This window comes from Melanostigma gelatinosum (genome assembly GCF_949748355.1).
Source record: "Melanostigma gelatinosum genome assembly, chromosome: 17".
Lineage (NCBI taxonomy): Eukaryota > Metazoa > Chordata > Actinopteri > Perciformes > Zoarcidae > Melanostigma > Melanostigma gelatinosum.
Genome location: NC_136650.1, coordinates 12527103 through 12545071, shown reverse-complemented (window position 1 = coordinate 12545071; position 17969 = coordinate 12527103). Strand labels below are relative to the sequence as shown.

The following is a 17969-nucleotide window of genomic DNA, read 5'->3' as shown; positions in this document are numbered from 1 at the left end:
TAACAACATATAAAAGCATAACATTTACAAAGTGAACAGTTGACATGAAAAGCAAAGAGTAACACTGGTATTAAACTTCAGCCTAGACGCTACAGCATCTTCTTTTGGGCTTTCGATGTGTAGAATGAAACATGTACATTTCTTAATTTTGATTCTACTCAATATATTCCACAGAGAAAGGTGTATTTACAGTATGTACACTGGAGTCAAATACCTTGTTTGTGTTAAACATACTCGGCCAATAATGCTGATTACAATTTCAACATTCAAGTTTCAAAATGATTTGACAGTACAAATAGAAGGACTGAAGAAAATAATATAATATGCCAATATGGTGAATCTAAAACACAGGTTTGACACCAGACAATTTCTTAAAGGACACAATATTCAGGATCTGATTGTTGCTGCCATCTAGTGTTATAAATGTTGACTCCTTACAGCTGGAGACATTCAACAATATTGTCTATCTGGCTGGTGTGGAGCTCACCTGACAGCATCCTGCTCAGACTCCTCACACTGGAACTGCAGCTTCCTGCACAACTCTGGAGACAAACATCACAGCTCGTCAACTTATTATGATAAGTTATTTGTGGATTTACAGCAAATGAGCTATTTGTTTCCAGAAACCTCTGCACAGCACCAATAATCAACTACACATTTGTTTTTGAATACCTTCTTTTTCTTTATGGATTCCTTCCAGTTTGTAAGCTTCAGTTCGAACTGTCAAAACAACAACAGTGCCTAGTTATAACATACAATAGTGAACATTTGTATCGATACATAACACATAAATGGTTGCCTAGAGGGTACGTATCAAACACAGTTACTGTCTACTTTTAGTAGGTCTTTGGAAACATCTCAGCAACAGGTACAATCAGAGTGATATATGTGGATCAAAAACAATTATCAGGGATCATTTTGTGTCTTACAAGTTGTCAGCTCTTCCTGCAAAAGGTCACTGACTGATATGATCTCCTTAATTTCTTCCTCCAGGTCTCTTTTACCTAAAACAAAACACAGTGTGAGTGTGTTGTAGTTATTATGAAGCTATTGGGTCACCTACTAACATATTACACATAACATTGTATAATCAAACATGATTCAACCATGCAAATACTTCATAAACACACCTCATGATTATCTTTGTATCTATATAATTACTAACAATTCAGTTTTAATTGTTCACATAGTAGATCAGAATGGACCTAATAGGGTGTTGCAGTTCCCTAAAAGACAGAGATATTAATCATATCTCATGATTCTCCACTCATCATGATCTGATACTCCATGTTTGGAGTAACAGGTAAGGATGTACCTCACTGAAGATGACGCTGAACAGACGTAAGAACCTTTATGGTCAGTATGTACAGCTGTCTTACTCACGGTTTAAAGTTCTAATGGTTGTTCAACATTTACTTGTTGCATGTAGTTTACCGTCTTTAGCTTAAACTCGGACCCTTAGTCTTAACTTATTACGATTATTGCTCGATATGCTATTATTTCAGTTAAACCTAAAATAGGTCGTGTGCTAATTAGCATACAGACAGCACATCCAGCCTTCTCATTGGTGGACATTCACGAAGCTTTCCATCGATCTCAGACCTCCGTGATGAAAAGTTTTCACATTGTATGGTCAGTTTACCTCCATAAGACACGCTACATGCGGTCTCTTTTACCTAAAACATTGTGATTGAGAGTATTGTTATTTTGAAGCTTTAGGGTCACTTACTAACCTATTACACGTGACATAGTTTGTAATTCAAATATATTCAACTATCACAATACTCCTGAAACACATCACGACTGTATTTGCATCTACTTAAATAATTGCATTTGTTTTAATTGTTTACATAGTAGATCAGAATGGATCTAATAGGGTGTTGCAGTTCCCTATCAGACGGAGATATTAATCATATCTCATGATCCTCCACTCATCATGATCTGATACTCCATGTTTGGAGTAACAGGTAAGGATGTACCTCACTGAAGATGACGCTGAACAGACGTAAGAACCTTTATGGTCAGTATGTACAGCTGTCTTACTCACGGTTTAAAGTTCTAATGGTTGGTCAACATTTACTTGTTGCATGTAGTTTACAGTCTTTAGCTTAAACTCGGACCCTTAGTCTTAACTTATTACGATTATTGCTCTATATGCTATTATTTCAGCTAAACCTAAAATAGGTCGTGTGCTAATTAGCATACAGAGAGCACATCCAGCCTTCTCATTGGTGGACATTCACGAAGCTTTCCATCTATCTCAGACCTCCGTGATGAAAAGTGTTCACATTGTATGATCAGTTTACCTCTATAAGACACGCTACATGCGGTCTAGTGCTCATTTAACAGGTTTTGGTAGCGTAATTCAAGAAAAACACAGCGCGATTTACCACCGGAAGCGGAAGTACAGCTCCACAAAGACGAACAAAAATGTCAAGATGATCACGCCACATCCGGTTTTCGCAGAATTCCAAGTTGAAATTCGTGCTGGCTTGTTCAGAGCAGCGAATACGTAATACGAACTACAGGACTCAAGCTGATCAAATTAATAATCAATTAATACGACAGCCAAATTACCTAAACGTGGATTTTCATAGAACCGTACCAAAGCGCCGACATGAGCGCAATTCAACACGAAGAGGGAAGGACGTGACAGTGACTTCGTTCACTTCACTTTGTACATGTGTCTTGACCAAAATACGTTACAGTAGGTTGAAAACGTTTTATACATGTTTCTTAACTCGTATTCTCCGAAAGATGTCACTATTGGGTTTGAACAGACCTAAAACAGTCAACTAACAGCTAACTTTTCTCTGAAGTAAGTCATAAAATGTGACAACCTCAAGTCAATAAAACACTAACCCTGTTGCAGTCTTCTTAATTTGCCCATCAGCTGTTCAACTTTGGGCTCCAGCACGTCTCGACCTGACAGCAGGGCATACAAATATACTTTATCAGCCTTGTTTTGGGGATTTTCAAGATTAGTTTCATTTGTACTTTGTAAAACTTTACCTTCTTTCAGTGGTGTCACATTAATCAAGTCCCCAAGGTTGATTCCTGTTAAATAAAAATAAATGTTAATGTGAGATAAGTGTCCCACCATGCCCATAAGCAAATGTTAGCTAGCTTAACTTTAATGTGTATCTTCAGGTGTCACTAATTAGCTGACGTAACACGGTTAAAAGTTAACTGTTGGGTGGGTTAAAGTTAAAGCTTTTTCTTTGCAGCTATTTTCAGGTTTTGGCTCAGACTGATATAACGTTAGCTGTCAGCAGTTATTAGCTAACATTGACTTAAAATAGTGGTAATCTTTCTCCTTTAGCTAACATTAATGACTTTTAAAAATGACATGACACTTAATTAACTGTAATATTAGAACGATTAACCAGCTATAAAGGAAGATACTAAACAATAAGCCCCTGTCTTACTATTCTGCATGAATACTATTCATACATTATTTTAAAATGTTACATAGCCAGCAACAACTGGATGACTGATTCTACCACTTATCCCCATGAATAACGTTATGTTGATGATTTATTGTAGTTAACGTTATACATTAACCACTAAAGTAACTCAGTTCATTTAATTTTAATTTAAGCCGTCGAACCTGCAGGTTCGCTCATATTTACTCAGCCAGCAGAGTCTTGTCCTTAAATATGAAGATGGCGGAAGAATCCAATTTTTTTTCCTCCCGAGTCCTACTTAACGGTACGTGCGCGTGAGAATGGAATACGACGTTTGGCGCCAAAGGTGCGCGCCCTCCACAGAAGCAGACTAACGTGTAAAGAAAAGTAAACAGAAGAAAAACAATTACTGCCTGTCTACAAATGCTTTATGAACAATGAATAATGAATCAGGTCCCAATGGCTACCACATGGTACATTTTATAAGATATAATGAAATTTATATTTTGAATGTCCACATTTACAGTTGGACACTTAATATATAACTCCTGTAATTATATTTCAGCACAATGGAAATATCAAGCCTACTTCATTTGATTTTATATATTTCGATCACATTCATCTTTTAAATCAAAATTTGCTCCAAATATGAAACAAGGTATCAACTGTTCAAAAGCCTTAAACTGACCAAGATGTTTGAGGCAGATACCATAATGATAAAATGGCTATTTATCTTTGAACACGTAACAAAAACTCGAACACATGGACTTAGTGGAGCATTCTCTTACTGAAAAAAATAAAGTCTCAGCTCTGTGACATATACAACGCAAGATGCAATGGCAAAATGTTAACTTAAAGTAGATCTTTAGGATTTGTACTGCAGCTTCTTCTATGATCAGCTAAACGGACTGATAATTTTGGCCATGCTGATTTATTGGTCAGTATTTAAAATCAAGAACACAGCCAGTTTAATTTTACCAGAAAAATACTCAGGTAAATGAATACACACACACAATTCAACACCTTTCCATTGTATCAGTTTTAATGAAATGCAAACAGCAGTGTAGAGGACTGTGGATCCACTGTGGATTTAATGCAAATATACAATGCAAACAGACCTACAAAGCCCCAATATTACTATACCTATGCACATCAAACCACTAAGGAGTTCTATGTACACTTACACATCAGTTAGATACAAACACAAGAGTTAAAAAAAAGTTTAACAGGGCCGCCAAACAACACCGTGTCTCTCCAAAACAGGAATACCTGTATAGTGTGCATTATCAGCACATGCAAATGAGAGGAGAGGGCCATGCAAGAGGTGACAAATCAAGACAAGTTACAAAATAAAAAAATGTTCATGTTAAATATATCCCTCAAGTTGTGTGTTTACGTGCCGTGAGCATTTTGGCTTCCAGTGCACGATGATTCCTTTAGCTTGTGAGTATAACCAGAATATGATGGTTTTATAATCACTTCAAGCAGCAAAGTCCTTGTACATTTCCAAACAACAGCAGAAGCAGGTGTCTTCTTCAACACCATCTTAACAGCAACCTCAAAGCAACTCTGTTATCTACATCAAGCTCAATAAATAGATAAGTTATAAGTCCGTCATCCATCTACTTTAAGTTCTGAAATTTAGCTTGGTATAGAAAGTGGGCAGAAATACCAATTCTTCAATTTTAGTTCACATTGTTTATGATGAGAAAAAACAAAAACATATACAGCACTAAATTTTCACTTCACATTAATGACCAGATGAGAGCAAATTAGTGAGCACTGTCAAGAAAAAAGTAAAAGTAAGGGGACATCTCAGTTCAAAGAAAATCAGAAATTATTTCAAAACATGAAAAGACATTCCGTAAGAATATATCATTTATGTTCATGTTTGCCACATCCAACATTGATTTTCATTCGTTTGCCATTAAGAGATTTCAATTACTGTACCGGGTACGTGTCCTAATATCAGCGCACAGTCTCCCAAAAAGCAACACACCAGTGGTGGGAGGGGGGCGAGGTATCGTACACAGTTATACACTTAACTATTTACAGCTGTGACAGGCTAGAGAGAGGTCTTCCTCCGGTAGCTCTAAAGAACCACAACACATCTTTAGTTGTGTTTCCAATGTTGCCATGCAGTTACTTTACACCAGTGGGCTCAAAAGGAGAAAACAGACTGATAGAGGAGGGTATTTTCTAGCACTAAGTTCTTTTCAGGCAAAGCTAGTTTGCATCAATATTAGGCGCTTTGGATACCTTCCCTGCTCTTTTTCTCTTTAATCTCTGCAGCAAGGCAAAGCTGAGTGCCACGCATTCACAGGATAACATTGTTTTACAACTGGAAGTTGGGGGGGGGGGGGGGGGGGTGAGGTAACACAGCCATAATGTAGCCATCTGTGTTAGTAGAAGCACAGTTACAGTTACAGCAAGCAGAGTCGTCAAATCGAGGAAAAGACGAGATCTGTGTTAAATAAATAGTGTCCCTCTCGGTTGGATTTTATGACAGGCTGCAGCTGTTCCACAGCACAACTGCCTGTTTTATGTGTGATCGGAGAGGCAATGAAGAGGACCGTGGGGAAAAAGTTAAAAGGAGTTAGAGAGCATGTTAGCAACATTTCACAATGAAGGGAGGAATTCTCCGTCTCATTCACGGGAGCGTCCAACAATAGCCAGGATGTAGAGGAAAATGTTGATGATGTCGGTGTAGAGGTTGAGGGCAGCAAAAATGTACTCTTCTGGACTCAGAGCCAGCTTCTTGTTGCCCAGCAGAAGCTGAGTGTCCACAGCCAAAAACTGCAGAGAGGCGACAAGGAGGGAATTAGTCATTTCAAGAGATTTACTACACTCGGGATCTAAAATGAAAGACACACTAATTTATTTTAATCAGCTATTGTTTCAGATGTATCAAATATATCCAAATACTGTCATAAACTAAAAGACCAGAATATACAGTCAGCACAGACACGGGATAGTCAGCACATTACTCTTCAGTCTCGTGGATCTATTGATTTACTGGATCGTATTTCATCATCTCACAGGTTCACAGGTCACTCACGCCAATGCTAAATGTCCATACAGGCTTTGAGACCACATGGGTGTCACACAGGATCGTGTTGGTAACACCATATGGATCAATATCAATTATTCTGCTGGGCTTCAAGAGTTGCTGTTTACACATCAAATTGTCTGATTGAATTCTACTCTGCGTAGAGTTGTCCACCTCCTCTGTCGGCCCAAAACACATATTTTATCCTCTGTATAATGAAATATTCCTGCCGTTTTAACAACTGTTTTGGTGATATATTCAGATCCTGATAATAAAGTCAGTGTCCCACTTTCCTCTTGATAAGCAGACATCTTTTTCATAACCAGTTTGTACTCTTAAACATTCTGCAGATAATTATACCTAATTATTATTATAATTATACCTTTTAGAGCAGAATAAAGTTCACTGGAAGGTGGGAAATCGTATCTGTATCCAGAGCGCCTGACACTATTACCTCACAAATATTAAATATCAAATTACACAACTGGAGAATCTACCTTTGATGAATTGAACAGCCCTTGCTCAAGTAATGACATCCAAGTGATTATTACTGTTGTGCTGAATAACAACTTTCAAAATAGCGGCAAGAACTGAATACAAGCAACAGTTTGATGTAATTTTTTAAGAACACAATGAGAGTATGAAACGTACGCAGGTGAAGAGCAGAGCCCCCAGTGAGGCATAGACGATGTGCAGGATCCTGTGGCGGATGAAGATGCAGAGGACGGAGAAGAGCAGCAGCACGATCAGGCAAACAAACAGCACGCCCCGACAGGAAGTGAAGTCATACTTGCTCTGTAGAGACAAGATGGTGGAAAAATATGAGCCGAGATAAGACATGAGAATCACAACCTTAAGGACTTAAAGACATGTATTCATTCATAAGCCTCCCAAAGCTAGTCGTTTGTAAAGGGATTTTAACAGTTTTCATTGAAAGTCTGTCATTGTAAATCACGAAAGAAAATTGATAATTTTGTTAAATAATTTAGTTTTAAAATAGTCTGGAAACATAAATGGCGTACCGTGTGAAAGCCCCCACATCAGCCCTTTTAACAGCTTTACTCTTAATGATTTATAAATAAAGTTGCTACTGTAAATAGCATGCTCAGTATATTTAGGATACATAGACTCCAGAGGGTTTAACAAGCAGCTATAATATATACATATACATACATATATATATATATATATATACATACATATACACATACATACATACACAGACATTTAAAAGCACGTTTTCAAACAGCTGTTTGTGTGTGCTGACCTGTAGTGAGAAGAGCACGACAGTGAAGCAGACCACTGCAGTGATGCCCACGGCCATGATGACGGTCTCTGTGTCATAGAAGCTGGCAATCATGCCCACCATGTAGGAGAGACTCAGGGTCAGGATGGACTGCAAGACACAGAAAACACACATTTTAATCAGCATCACTTATGACACACTTTACATGTCGTAGATTCAGGTAACGATGATGGAAAGATGGACCATACGTCTGTCTCAAAAAAACAACACACACAGCTATATGGTCTTTAGTTTAGATGTTTGGAACGCATGCTTGATGCAACTCCAATTAGATGTTAATCCATACTTTTTTTGTGATTTGGTATTCGGGCGAGTTCTTACCAGCGCAACCAAGTTCCAGGGGTGCTTGCGGCGGAACTCTCCACAACAGCTGAGGACGATCAGAGACACAAAGAAGACGGCGTAGGACACGTAATACGTCCATGGATTGCGCTGCACAAATAACTTGGCCTCGTCGACAAAGGTGAAGATGGCAACGAACGAGAACGTGACCATCAGCTGCACTGTGAGGACCAGGAAGACCTGGTGGGATGGAGGATAGACGGGGAGATGAAACAATTATGTTTTGGTTGCTTTTCTATATTATTGAAGTTACATTTCATGCTTTATTTTCCCCCTTTATCCGACCCATTTAATCTGCCTGTCATGGTGAAGGACCTACTTTTCTGATGAAGGCTTGTCTGATGGTCTTGTCCTCAAAGCCGGAGTCGGTGAACTCCTCGTTGTCGTAGTAAGATGGAGGCCCGTCACCATGATAACTAGGACTGTCAGTAGGAGCTGGTGAAAGACAAAAACACAAGGACAACAGTTTCTTTTATTATTCACATTATTTCCAAAGGCTTGTGCAGCTAAGCATTCAATCTGGCGCAGCACTAAACAACTGGCAAAAAAGCCAGGCCGAACAAATGGACACGTGTCTGTGGTGTTTTCGGCACACTCTGATTGTAGTATGGATCTCATTGATTGCCCAGTCGTCTGTGTTGACTCTCTGGCACAGCACTTAACTGGTTTGAATCCTACTTGAAGGACCGAGAATACTTTGTGTCTGTAGCTGATTACACATCAGAGCTGACTAAAATGACATGTGGTGTTCCACAAGGTCCAATACTGGGGCCTCTTCTGTTCAACATCTACATGCTTCCACTAGCTCAGATTATGGAAAGCAACAAAGTGTGTTATCATAATTATGCAGACGACACACAAATCTACATAACTATGTCACCAGGGAACTATAATCCCATACAAGGGCTGGGTAACTGCATTGAACAAAACAACTGGATGTGCCAGAATTTTCTTCAATTAAACAAAGATAAAACAGAAGTAATTGTTTTTGGGTCCAATGATGAACAATTGAAAATCACCGCTCAGCTTCAATCACTGATGTTAAAACCCACAAACAAAGCCAGAAATCTAGGTGTAGTTATGGATTCAGACCTCAACCTGAACAGCCATATCAAGACAATTACAAAATCAGCCTACTATCACCTGAAGAATATATCAAGGATTAGAGGATTTATGTCTCAACAGGATTTGGAAAAACTTGTCCATGCATTTATCTTCAGCAGACTGGACTACTGTAACGGTGTGTTTACAGGTCTCTGTAAAAAGTCTGTCAGAACGCTGCAGCTCGAGTCCTCACTAAGACCAGGAGGGTGGATCATATCACCCCAGTTCTGATGTCTTTGCACTGGCTTCCTGTCCAACAAAGAATTGACTTGAAAATCCTACTGTTGGTTTACAAAGCACTGAATGGTTTAGGGCCAAAATACATCTCTGATCTGCTGCTACCTTATGAACCATCCCGACCCCTTAGGTCGTCTGGGACCGGTCTACTTTCTGTTCCCAGAGTCAGAACTAAACATGGAGAAGCAGCGTTCAGTTTTTCTGCTCCACATATCTGGAACAAAGTCCCAGAAAGCGGCAGGTCTGCTGAGACCCTCAGCTCATTTAAATCAAGATTGAAGACTTTTCTGTTTGCTGCTGCCTTTAATTGAACCACATTCAATTAATATATTAATCAATTTCCTGCATTTCTGCATTTTACTACTGTATTTTATTTCTTACACTGTTCTTAATTGTCGTTAAATCTCCTTTTATTTTGCCTTATGTTTTGATGCTTTTAATGGTTTTAAAAGGACTGCACAATATACCACCATTTCCTCCGGGACCGAGTTCGTGCAAGGCGTACACTGTAAAACGCAGATCGGCAGAGATCTTTTCCAGACGTGGTTTGTGTGCGAGTAACTGCAGAATTGCGGCAGTGTATGGTTGATTGCGTGCAGCGTAATGTCTCAGGAAGACATAGATTATTGTTTCAATGTATGTTTTAAATCTCCTTTACTTTTGCCTTTATGCTTTTATGTTTCATGTGAAGCACTTTGAATTACCTTGTTGTTGAAATGTGCTATACAAATAAACTTGCCTTGCCTTGAGCATGAGTTAAACTGATGTGCTCACTGTCATAGAGGCACTTTTTTGGTTCTATAATGGTTTATCGCCTCTGAGTCACATTAAAGTATCTAATAAAGAATAAGGCGGGCTAGAAAAAGAAAAGTCTGTTTATAAATGCCTCACTTCTTTGGTTTAACCACTCACCCGTTGGGTCACCGGGAAAGCCTGGCTGTGCGGGTCCTTGCTGATAAGGCCCCTGAGGGTAGGGTCCCTGTGGGTAGGGCATCTGAGGGTAGGGACCAGGGGCGGAGCCGGGGCCGGCCTGGGGGAAGCCTGGCTGTCCGTAGCCGGTGGCTGGAGGGTACGGACCCCCTGGGGCTTGGCTGTAGTTGGGAGGGGGCATGCCGAAACCTGGCTGAGGGGGTCCATAGACGCTGTTGTGAAGTGGGTTGTTCTCACCCATAACAGGGTATCCACTCTTGTCCTGGGACATGATGGCTCACTCTGCTGCTAGAACAATCTATGAGATGAAGAGAAGGAAAATTAGGATTAAACGTCTGTATCCAGCACAAATGATGTAAATCTAAAATCTTATGTTTGCAGTATGAATATTTATACAATGTGTTACGTATGGTTCTATGTCCTGCTGTGAATGTTTGTGCTTGGGTGTGTGTGTGTGCATGCGTGTGTATTCTGTGTCTTTTGACTTCTAGGTGCAGCTCCCTAACGAGTGATTGAGGGCACCTGGATGAGCCGGTCGTAACAAATGTCAACATCTTTCTACATATCAAAAGTCTCAGAGGTAAGCAGAGAAAAAGTAATGATGGTTCAGTATGTAGGCCAAACTGGCAGAGACACAAGTCCTGCATATCCCTGATAAAAAAGGTGACTGGCAATCAAACAATGTTGCAGCAAAAGAGGACAGAGGTAGTGAGGACTACAGCACAATGCAGCTGTTTTACATTCCTTTTCTGGGTTGATTTGTTTCTGCTAAAATATGCATGTTATTCACTCTACAGATACAAATGCGATTGGTCTTCACATGGTCCTGTTGAGGACAAACCCGGGAAAAAAACCTGTCATTGATGCTGAAACTTGCAAGGAACACGGGGCCTTTGAGAGCGAAAACTAGGCTGTGAGGGATCAGGAGGAAAACAATAGAAAAAGAGATGAGCCACCAAAGGCCCTTTCAATGACAAAGACTGTTGCAACACCTGCAGTAGTGGAGCGAGCAAGAGACCGGGGTTAGACCGCATTATCAAAGGGAAGAATACAACTAAAGAGGATATTTTTAAAACTAATGGCAAGTTAAATTTATACTACTCATCATTGTCTTATCAAGTGTCCAATATATTCAGTTAGTTGATGTTTGACCTTTTTGCTTAAAAAGTGACTGACAATTAATCAGAGTTGCTGATAAATTTTCTTCCGATTAATTTCAGATTGATCATCTAATTGTTGTTACCCTGCCATGGTGGGGTGTGATCAACCCCTGAACTGTCTTTTTATGCAATTTGTACAGAATTTCATGGAGAAAGTCATCTTGAAAGGATTTTGTCATTGTGACATGTCACTGTGAAACTTCCCAAATAACAAGGCTTAACACAACACACAACAAGGTGTACCGGATCCTTTTTACAGCTGTGAGTGAACCTGCTCTCAGTGGAAACTTGATTCATAACTACATAAAACTGTCAATCCCATACACTAACTGTATTGATTTAGCTAGCATAGAAAGTAAAGCAACGGATGATGCGAGAGCATCATGTGTTATGATTAATCTGCTTTGATTCAGGAAGATGCCTGATGTATTGGCCAGTACTGCAGGACCCCCCCCCCCCCCACACACACACACACACACACACTAGAAAACAGAAATCTTTCTGCAAGTGAGGTCAGATTTACAAGGTTGATTAGTGCTTTAAAAATGTGCTGTGCAGGTTTCATATGCAAGACCTGTAAGAAAAACTCCACTGGCTGGGCGGGAGCCAAAAGCGATCCCCCTAATTGCTGACTGTAAAAGAAAAGCTGGAGTCTGCAGCGGACAAACGTCAGTGTTGATAGACAGTACAGTTGTTTTAAATCATGCATGCATATGAAAACACAGTCTCAGTCCTCCTTATACTATATCTTTCACACTCACACACAACCATATAAATACATGAGTACAAACAGAAAGCTAAACATCCAGCGTTCTCACACTCGCTCTGTCTTTCTCCTCCCCTCTTTCTAGGCCACACAGTGAGCGTTATGCAACACTGCTCCATTTCTCTCTGGTAGATGCAGCCAGACTACAGAGTGTGTCCTCATGACGTCTGTCTGCCCATCACGGGGGCAGTGCAACGAGAGACTGCAGACAAACATGGCCGCTGCATACGGAGCGTCTCCATTAAGATCATAACAGATTACAATCATCATCTGAGCAGCGCCAAATCCCCCCTCCCCCCAGCTTTCCGGAAAACAATGGTTGTGTAAGGGAGGGGGAGGGGGGGTGGGCATATAGTACACACAGAGTACAGCAATTCTGTTGAATTACTTGAGAAAATGAATTTATCCATGATGGAAATTTTTGCACTGCAGTCAATTTTATCATAAAGGATCCCTCTCTTGACCTGAAATGATAAACATCCGACTCAGTCATTCTGTAACACAACTGAGGTTTCGATTGCTTGCGTCACACAAAGACGGAGGACATCTGGCGTCTGACCGAACACAGCGATGTAACTGAATAACCCATGAGACTGATGTGACACACATCGTCAAGGCATGTGACACCTCCCTGTCCAATGTTCATGTAAAGCATTTAAGTTTGTAACTGTGAACTCGAAGCTCTGGGATATCAGGCTGAGATCACATGTAAAAGAATCATAGCGATGTACAAAGCAACAAACTGTGGGGGGGCTAACACAATACCTCCACAAACTCGCATACAACATATGTGCATACCAAAGCAACACCAGGAAACACAAAAAGCAATGGGGCCTATACAGAGGTTTGTGTGTTCAAATCCGTGCCGCCTCAACACGTTAAAAATGAGAAGTTGCGATCTTTGATGGAGGATGACTTGGATAAAATGAAAATACCACTTGTTTTAAAGATAAAGTGTAAAACTTTTGATATGCAATACTTTAAACCAACATGTAGAACTATCACCGAGTGATATCAGAAATAAAAGTGTCATGAGGTTGTTTTTCAAACACTGTTTGCAGTGTCAGATGCAGCTGAATTTTAATCTAACTCCTCAAAGCGCCATTAGGACCACCTGGTGGATAAATCCCCCACCGAGTCGCTGCCTTTCTGCCAGCCGATGCAGCACTCTGGCCAGTGGCGGCTGGTGGAAAATGTTCTAGGTAGGGCCATCCTATCAATTTCAGCAAACATCCCAGTATGATTTAATGCATTATTATTATTACTTGGCAGTTAAATATTTAACATGTATTCCAACACGAAAACAATCAGTAAATAACACTTATATAATATAACATGTTTATTTCTTGAGATGCCCCTATGGACCTTGTTATAGGAGGTAAAGATCAGGAGAAGTAAACATGAAGTGTAATTATGAATACTGATGTTAAATTAAGCTATGATGAGTTTTCACTGTTAATTTAACATCTCTATTACATGTTGATGCCTCCATAACCAAGTTAAGATGAGACTGAGGACAACTATGTAGAAGAAAAGATGTTCACTTTGTCTAATATGTAGCTTGACAGAGTTCTCCATGTGTGTCCTGGCGTTCTCATGTTTCCTTACCTCCTCATCCCTCACTCCCATAACTGTCCGTGCTGGATCTGTCCCCGTTGTTTTAAAAAGCTAAATAAATTATTCGCATGACGTCATGCAGCTAGCCAAACCTGTCTGGTGTACAGCTAGTGAAGCTTCGCATGTACTGCTTCCCTTTCCCGCGAGTCTGCTGTCTGATTGTGAGGTCAGGCTGATCTGATATCAGCTCTTTGGCTGCAGAATCTCCGCCAAAGTTCTCCTCTCAAACGGGTCTTGGAGGAGGAGTGCTCGCGCTGGTGCGGGCGCCTGTAGAGACTTCTCCTGACGAGAACGCGCAGCTATGGGCCAGATCGTTCTGGCCCCAAGCTGAATCTATTTGAGGGCGCTGATTGGCTAAATTGCATGTCACTCATTTCTATCTTGAATCAGCAATTGGCTAAACTGCTTCATAGACACACAGGCTGAGAGGACGAGCAGGAAAAGCATATATTTTGCGCAGATATCATACTTTACACACATTACTGGGTACATTCCATAGTTCAAAAACACAAATATTGACAATTTGTATAATTTATGATTATTATAATTCTTTTTTTTTGTTTGTTGTGTGGCTCATGGTGGGGCCATGCCCCATGGCCCTCTATTGACCAGCCGCCACTGACTCTGGCAAGATTGTTGTCATTGTAACGCGCCGTGTCAGCAGCTCTTGCTATGTCAAAACTGCAGACGCCTCACCTTATGACAGATGGTAGATTAGCATAGTATGGTGACATACTGCAACCATAGTGAAAGAATTCTCATTTATTCTTCATGATAACTCATTACAACGTAAAAGTGTGTACCAGTTTATCTTGTTATAACACATTTTTAAGTTTCTCAGTTCAAAATGTCACATTATTAAAAGGATAACGTTTTCTTGTTGAATCAATATAAATAAGCTGTCATGTTGTAATAACAGGACCTATATGTTGCTGGAAGTATCTTGTTGTAAGTAAATTTGTTATTTTTCCTGGTGACAACACACTGTCCACTGCATATAACAAAGCACAGCTAACTCATCACTAGCTTAGAGCTGAAATCAGTTATTATTATAGTGTACGTAGTTGGCAATTGCAGGAAGTGACGTTAGCAAAATAACTCAGCTATATTATCATTGATCTTGTCTTATATTTGTCAATATAAACCAACTGATCCTTGAAAATCTAACTCTTACCGAACAGAAGTGTAATTAAAACACTTAACCTCAATGTTAATTAATTTAGTGTAATATGGGGTCTAGACTGTACATAGCAAAGGACAGCTTTTGGCTAATGGAGACAGCATATATTTGGAGATGTGTGGATTAATCATGGAGAAGGCCTGACATAGAATCAGGATATGGGTAATATCGTACCATTAATATTGTTGTTATAATATTGCATCTATTCCAAGAATGTCATTTATTGGTTTAGCCAAAAAACAAACAGGTCTCTTTATTTCATCAAAGAGCAGTTTTTTAATTGACTACAAAACAATATTAGGGTTGCAACTGATGATCATTTTCATAACCGATTAATTAGCACATTCTTCTTGATTGATCAATCTATGGTTTGGTCTGTAAAATGTCAGAACATTGTAAAAAGTTTCCATCACAGCCCAAGGGGGTGTCTTTACATGCCTTGTAATGTTTGACCAACAGTCCAAAATGAATTCAGTTAAATAATATAAATCAGAGAAAAGCAGCAAATCCTGACACTGGTCCTTTTTTATTTAAAATGGACTTCAATGATTAATCTCTTATCAAAACGGTTGTCTTATTAACTAATCAGTTAATAGAGTAATAGTTTAGCCATAATACATTTTTATTTCATGACATAAACGTTAGATATACCACTACTAGCTCTAGGTAAGTGAAAGGATCTGCTAGCTTGTTATCTTATTAATACAAAATATTATTTTTGTAAAATGGACAATCCTGTTTAATTACAGTATGACGCATAAATTATTGTAATTAAAATAGATTATATCATTGAAATCAAAGAAAAGCTAAGAAATATATATATATAGCTGCAACTAACAGTTGCTTTTATTATCGATTGACATACAAATCATTCATTAAACGAATTAATAGATTGTTTGGTCAACTAAATGTCAGAATATAGTGAGAAATGTCTGTCACTATATTGACTGTATTAAATTCTAACAAATATTTAGTTTGTGATCATAGAAATGAAGTTTACAAAGAAAGACAAGTAGTAAATCCTTACATTTGAGAAGCTGGAACCACTGAATTTTTTTTTAGCTTGATAAATTCTTAAAAAATAAAAATGTAAATCATTTACTAACCTCCTAACCCTAACCACATAACGTTATATTAATTATATGCAATGTATAGTGACTTACAAACACACCGAAATGCACCAGTCTGGATCAAAGAGGGATGACGGTTATTTAAAGGACCAGAATCATGAACCAGCAACACAGAGCCTCGTTTTCACAGTGCACCTGCAGCGTTAGGCCTCACCAGACACACACACTGCGACACCGAGAGCATCCGTTTGTCTTTTTGTCAGCTTATTTTTAAGCAAAATGTATCATCTTTGTGGCTTAATGCATCCACCTCGGTAGAAATGAACAGTTAACACCATCTGTTTGTGTTATTAATTCACCGCTTTCTGTCTCGCTGACGTTACGACAGACAGGATGCTGAGCGGTGCTCTAACCGCAGCCTGCTAGCCGCACAACCAGCATATGTATTTTAAAACAGCTTCTTCATAAACACACAAACGTAGTCGCAGCAAACGTGTAACCCACGTACCTTTACTGCGTTTATGTCAGTGTCTGCTGACATTAGCGCTGCTGCTGACTCCTCCTCCTGGTCTCTGGATTCGGACTGAACAACTGAACCTCTGACGACACCACACGACGTCGTCACGTGGTGTGTGGGGAATCTCCGCGTGCTTCACAAACTGACACAATTTATCTGCGCTCCCGCCATAATGACGCAGTGTCTTTCGTTATGGTCATATAAGAGAGAGAGAGAGAGGGAGAGAGAGAGAGAGAGAGAGAGAGGGAGAGAGGGAGAGAGGGAGAGAGATGTGCAGTTAAAGTTCTGCACATGCTTGACAAACAAAATACTGCGATCGAAGGATCTAGATCAGGGGTCTTCAACTAAAATTCCAAAAGGTCCAGATTGAGAAAATCTCCTCGGGCAAAGGTCCGAAACATTACAATAATATAACTCGCGCTATGTAGTGCCATATATATATATATATATATATATATATATATATATATATATATATATATATATATATATATATATATATATATATATATATATATATATATATATATATATATATATATATATATATATATATATATATATATATATATATATATATATATATATGGCACTACATAGCATATATATATATATATATATATATATATATATATATATGGCACTACATAGCATATATATATATATATATATATATATATATATATATATATATATATATATATATATATTGAAGAAGCCTAGTAGTATAACAATGTCTCTGTGTAGTCAACAACTGTCAACTCAAATAAAGAAAGTACACATCAATTATATAATTATATTTTAACAATGATTATTCTAAATTTTCAAATTTAACTGGATGGATTATAAATAACACATAGAAATACATAAATAAATGTTCTTCTCATTTCAAGTACAATAAGGGCTGGATTAAAGAATAACTGACATAACAGAAAGCTTTTGAAAAATGTGCATCTTAAAATAAAGTAATTCATTTTAGAAACACTGAATTTTCCTGCAGCTTTAAATTCAGTTCATTCAGGTGTGAAGTGATGTCAATAAAAAAGTCACAATGTAATATTTTTGTCTTCTAAAAAGATAAATCAGTGAGCATGGCCTTTATCTGTGGTTATTAAACCACTTGTTTCAGCTCTATTCTCTCTGTAACATCATTGTTGGGACAGTGAATTCATGCGTTAGGATTCTGATCATTTTGGGCTCTTAGGTTTATTTTCTGTGTCTTCATTTCAGATGTGAGTGGGTACGTTTGTTCAAAGGAGTTGTCATTTGTCTCGTAGTGCGCTT

The 17969-nt window shown here is 38.8% G+C and overlaps 1 protein-coding gene across 1 annotated transcript; it reads right to left on the bottom strand.

Moving 5' to 3' along the window:
• Positions 1-4447: 4447 nt before the first annotated feature.
• grinaa (glutamate receptor, ionotropic, N-methyl D-aspartate-associated protein 1a (glutamate binding)) lies at positions 4448-16780 on the bottom strand. Its single transcript, XM_079287901.1, has 7 exons — positions 16677-16780; positions 10358-10673; positions 8424-8539; positions 8084-8284; positions 7724-7852; positions 7108-7251; positions 4448-6203 (listed from the first exon to the last, which is right to left on the bottom strand). The coding sequence occupies exons 2-7, from the start codon at positions 10644-10646 to the stop codon at positions 6054-6056; spliced, it is 1029 nt and encodes a 342-aa protein (XP_079144027.1). The 5' UTR covers positions 10647-10673; positions 16677-16780; the 3' UTR covers positions 4448-6053.
• Between the last annotated feature and the right edge of the window lie 1189 nt (positions 16781-17969).

What these genes read in the sequence shown, in the direction of transcription:
- grinaa (XM_079287901.1), bottom strand. Translation starts at nt 10,646, where the DNA reads ATGTCCCAGGACAAGAGTGGATACCCTGTTATGGGTGAGAACAACCCA. An exon ending in CCTGGAACTTGGTTGCGCTG is followed by an intron (nt 7,853 to 8,083) that starts GTAAGAACTCGC and finishes TGTGTCTTGCAG; the next exon opens with TCCATCCTGACCCTGAGTCT. An exon ending in GGGCTCTGCTCTTCACCTGC is followed by an intron (nt 6,204 to 7,107) that starts GTACGTTTCATA and finishes GCCTCTCTGCAG; the next exon opens with TTTTTGGCTGTGGACACTCA.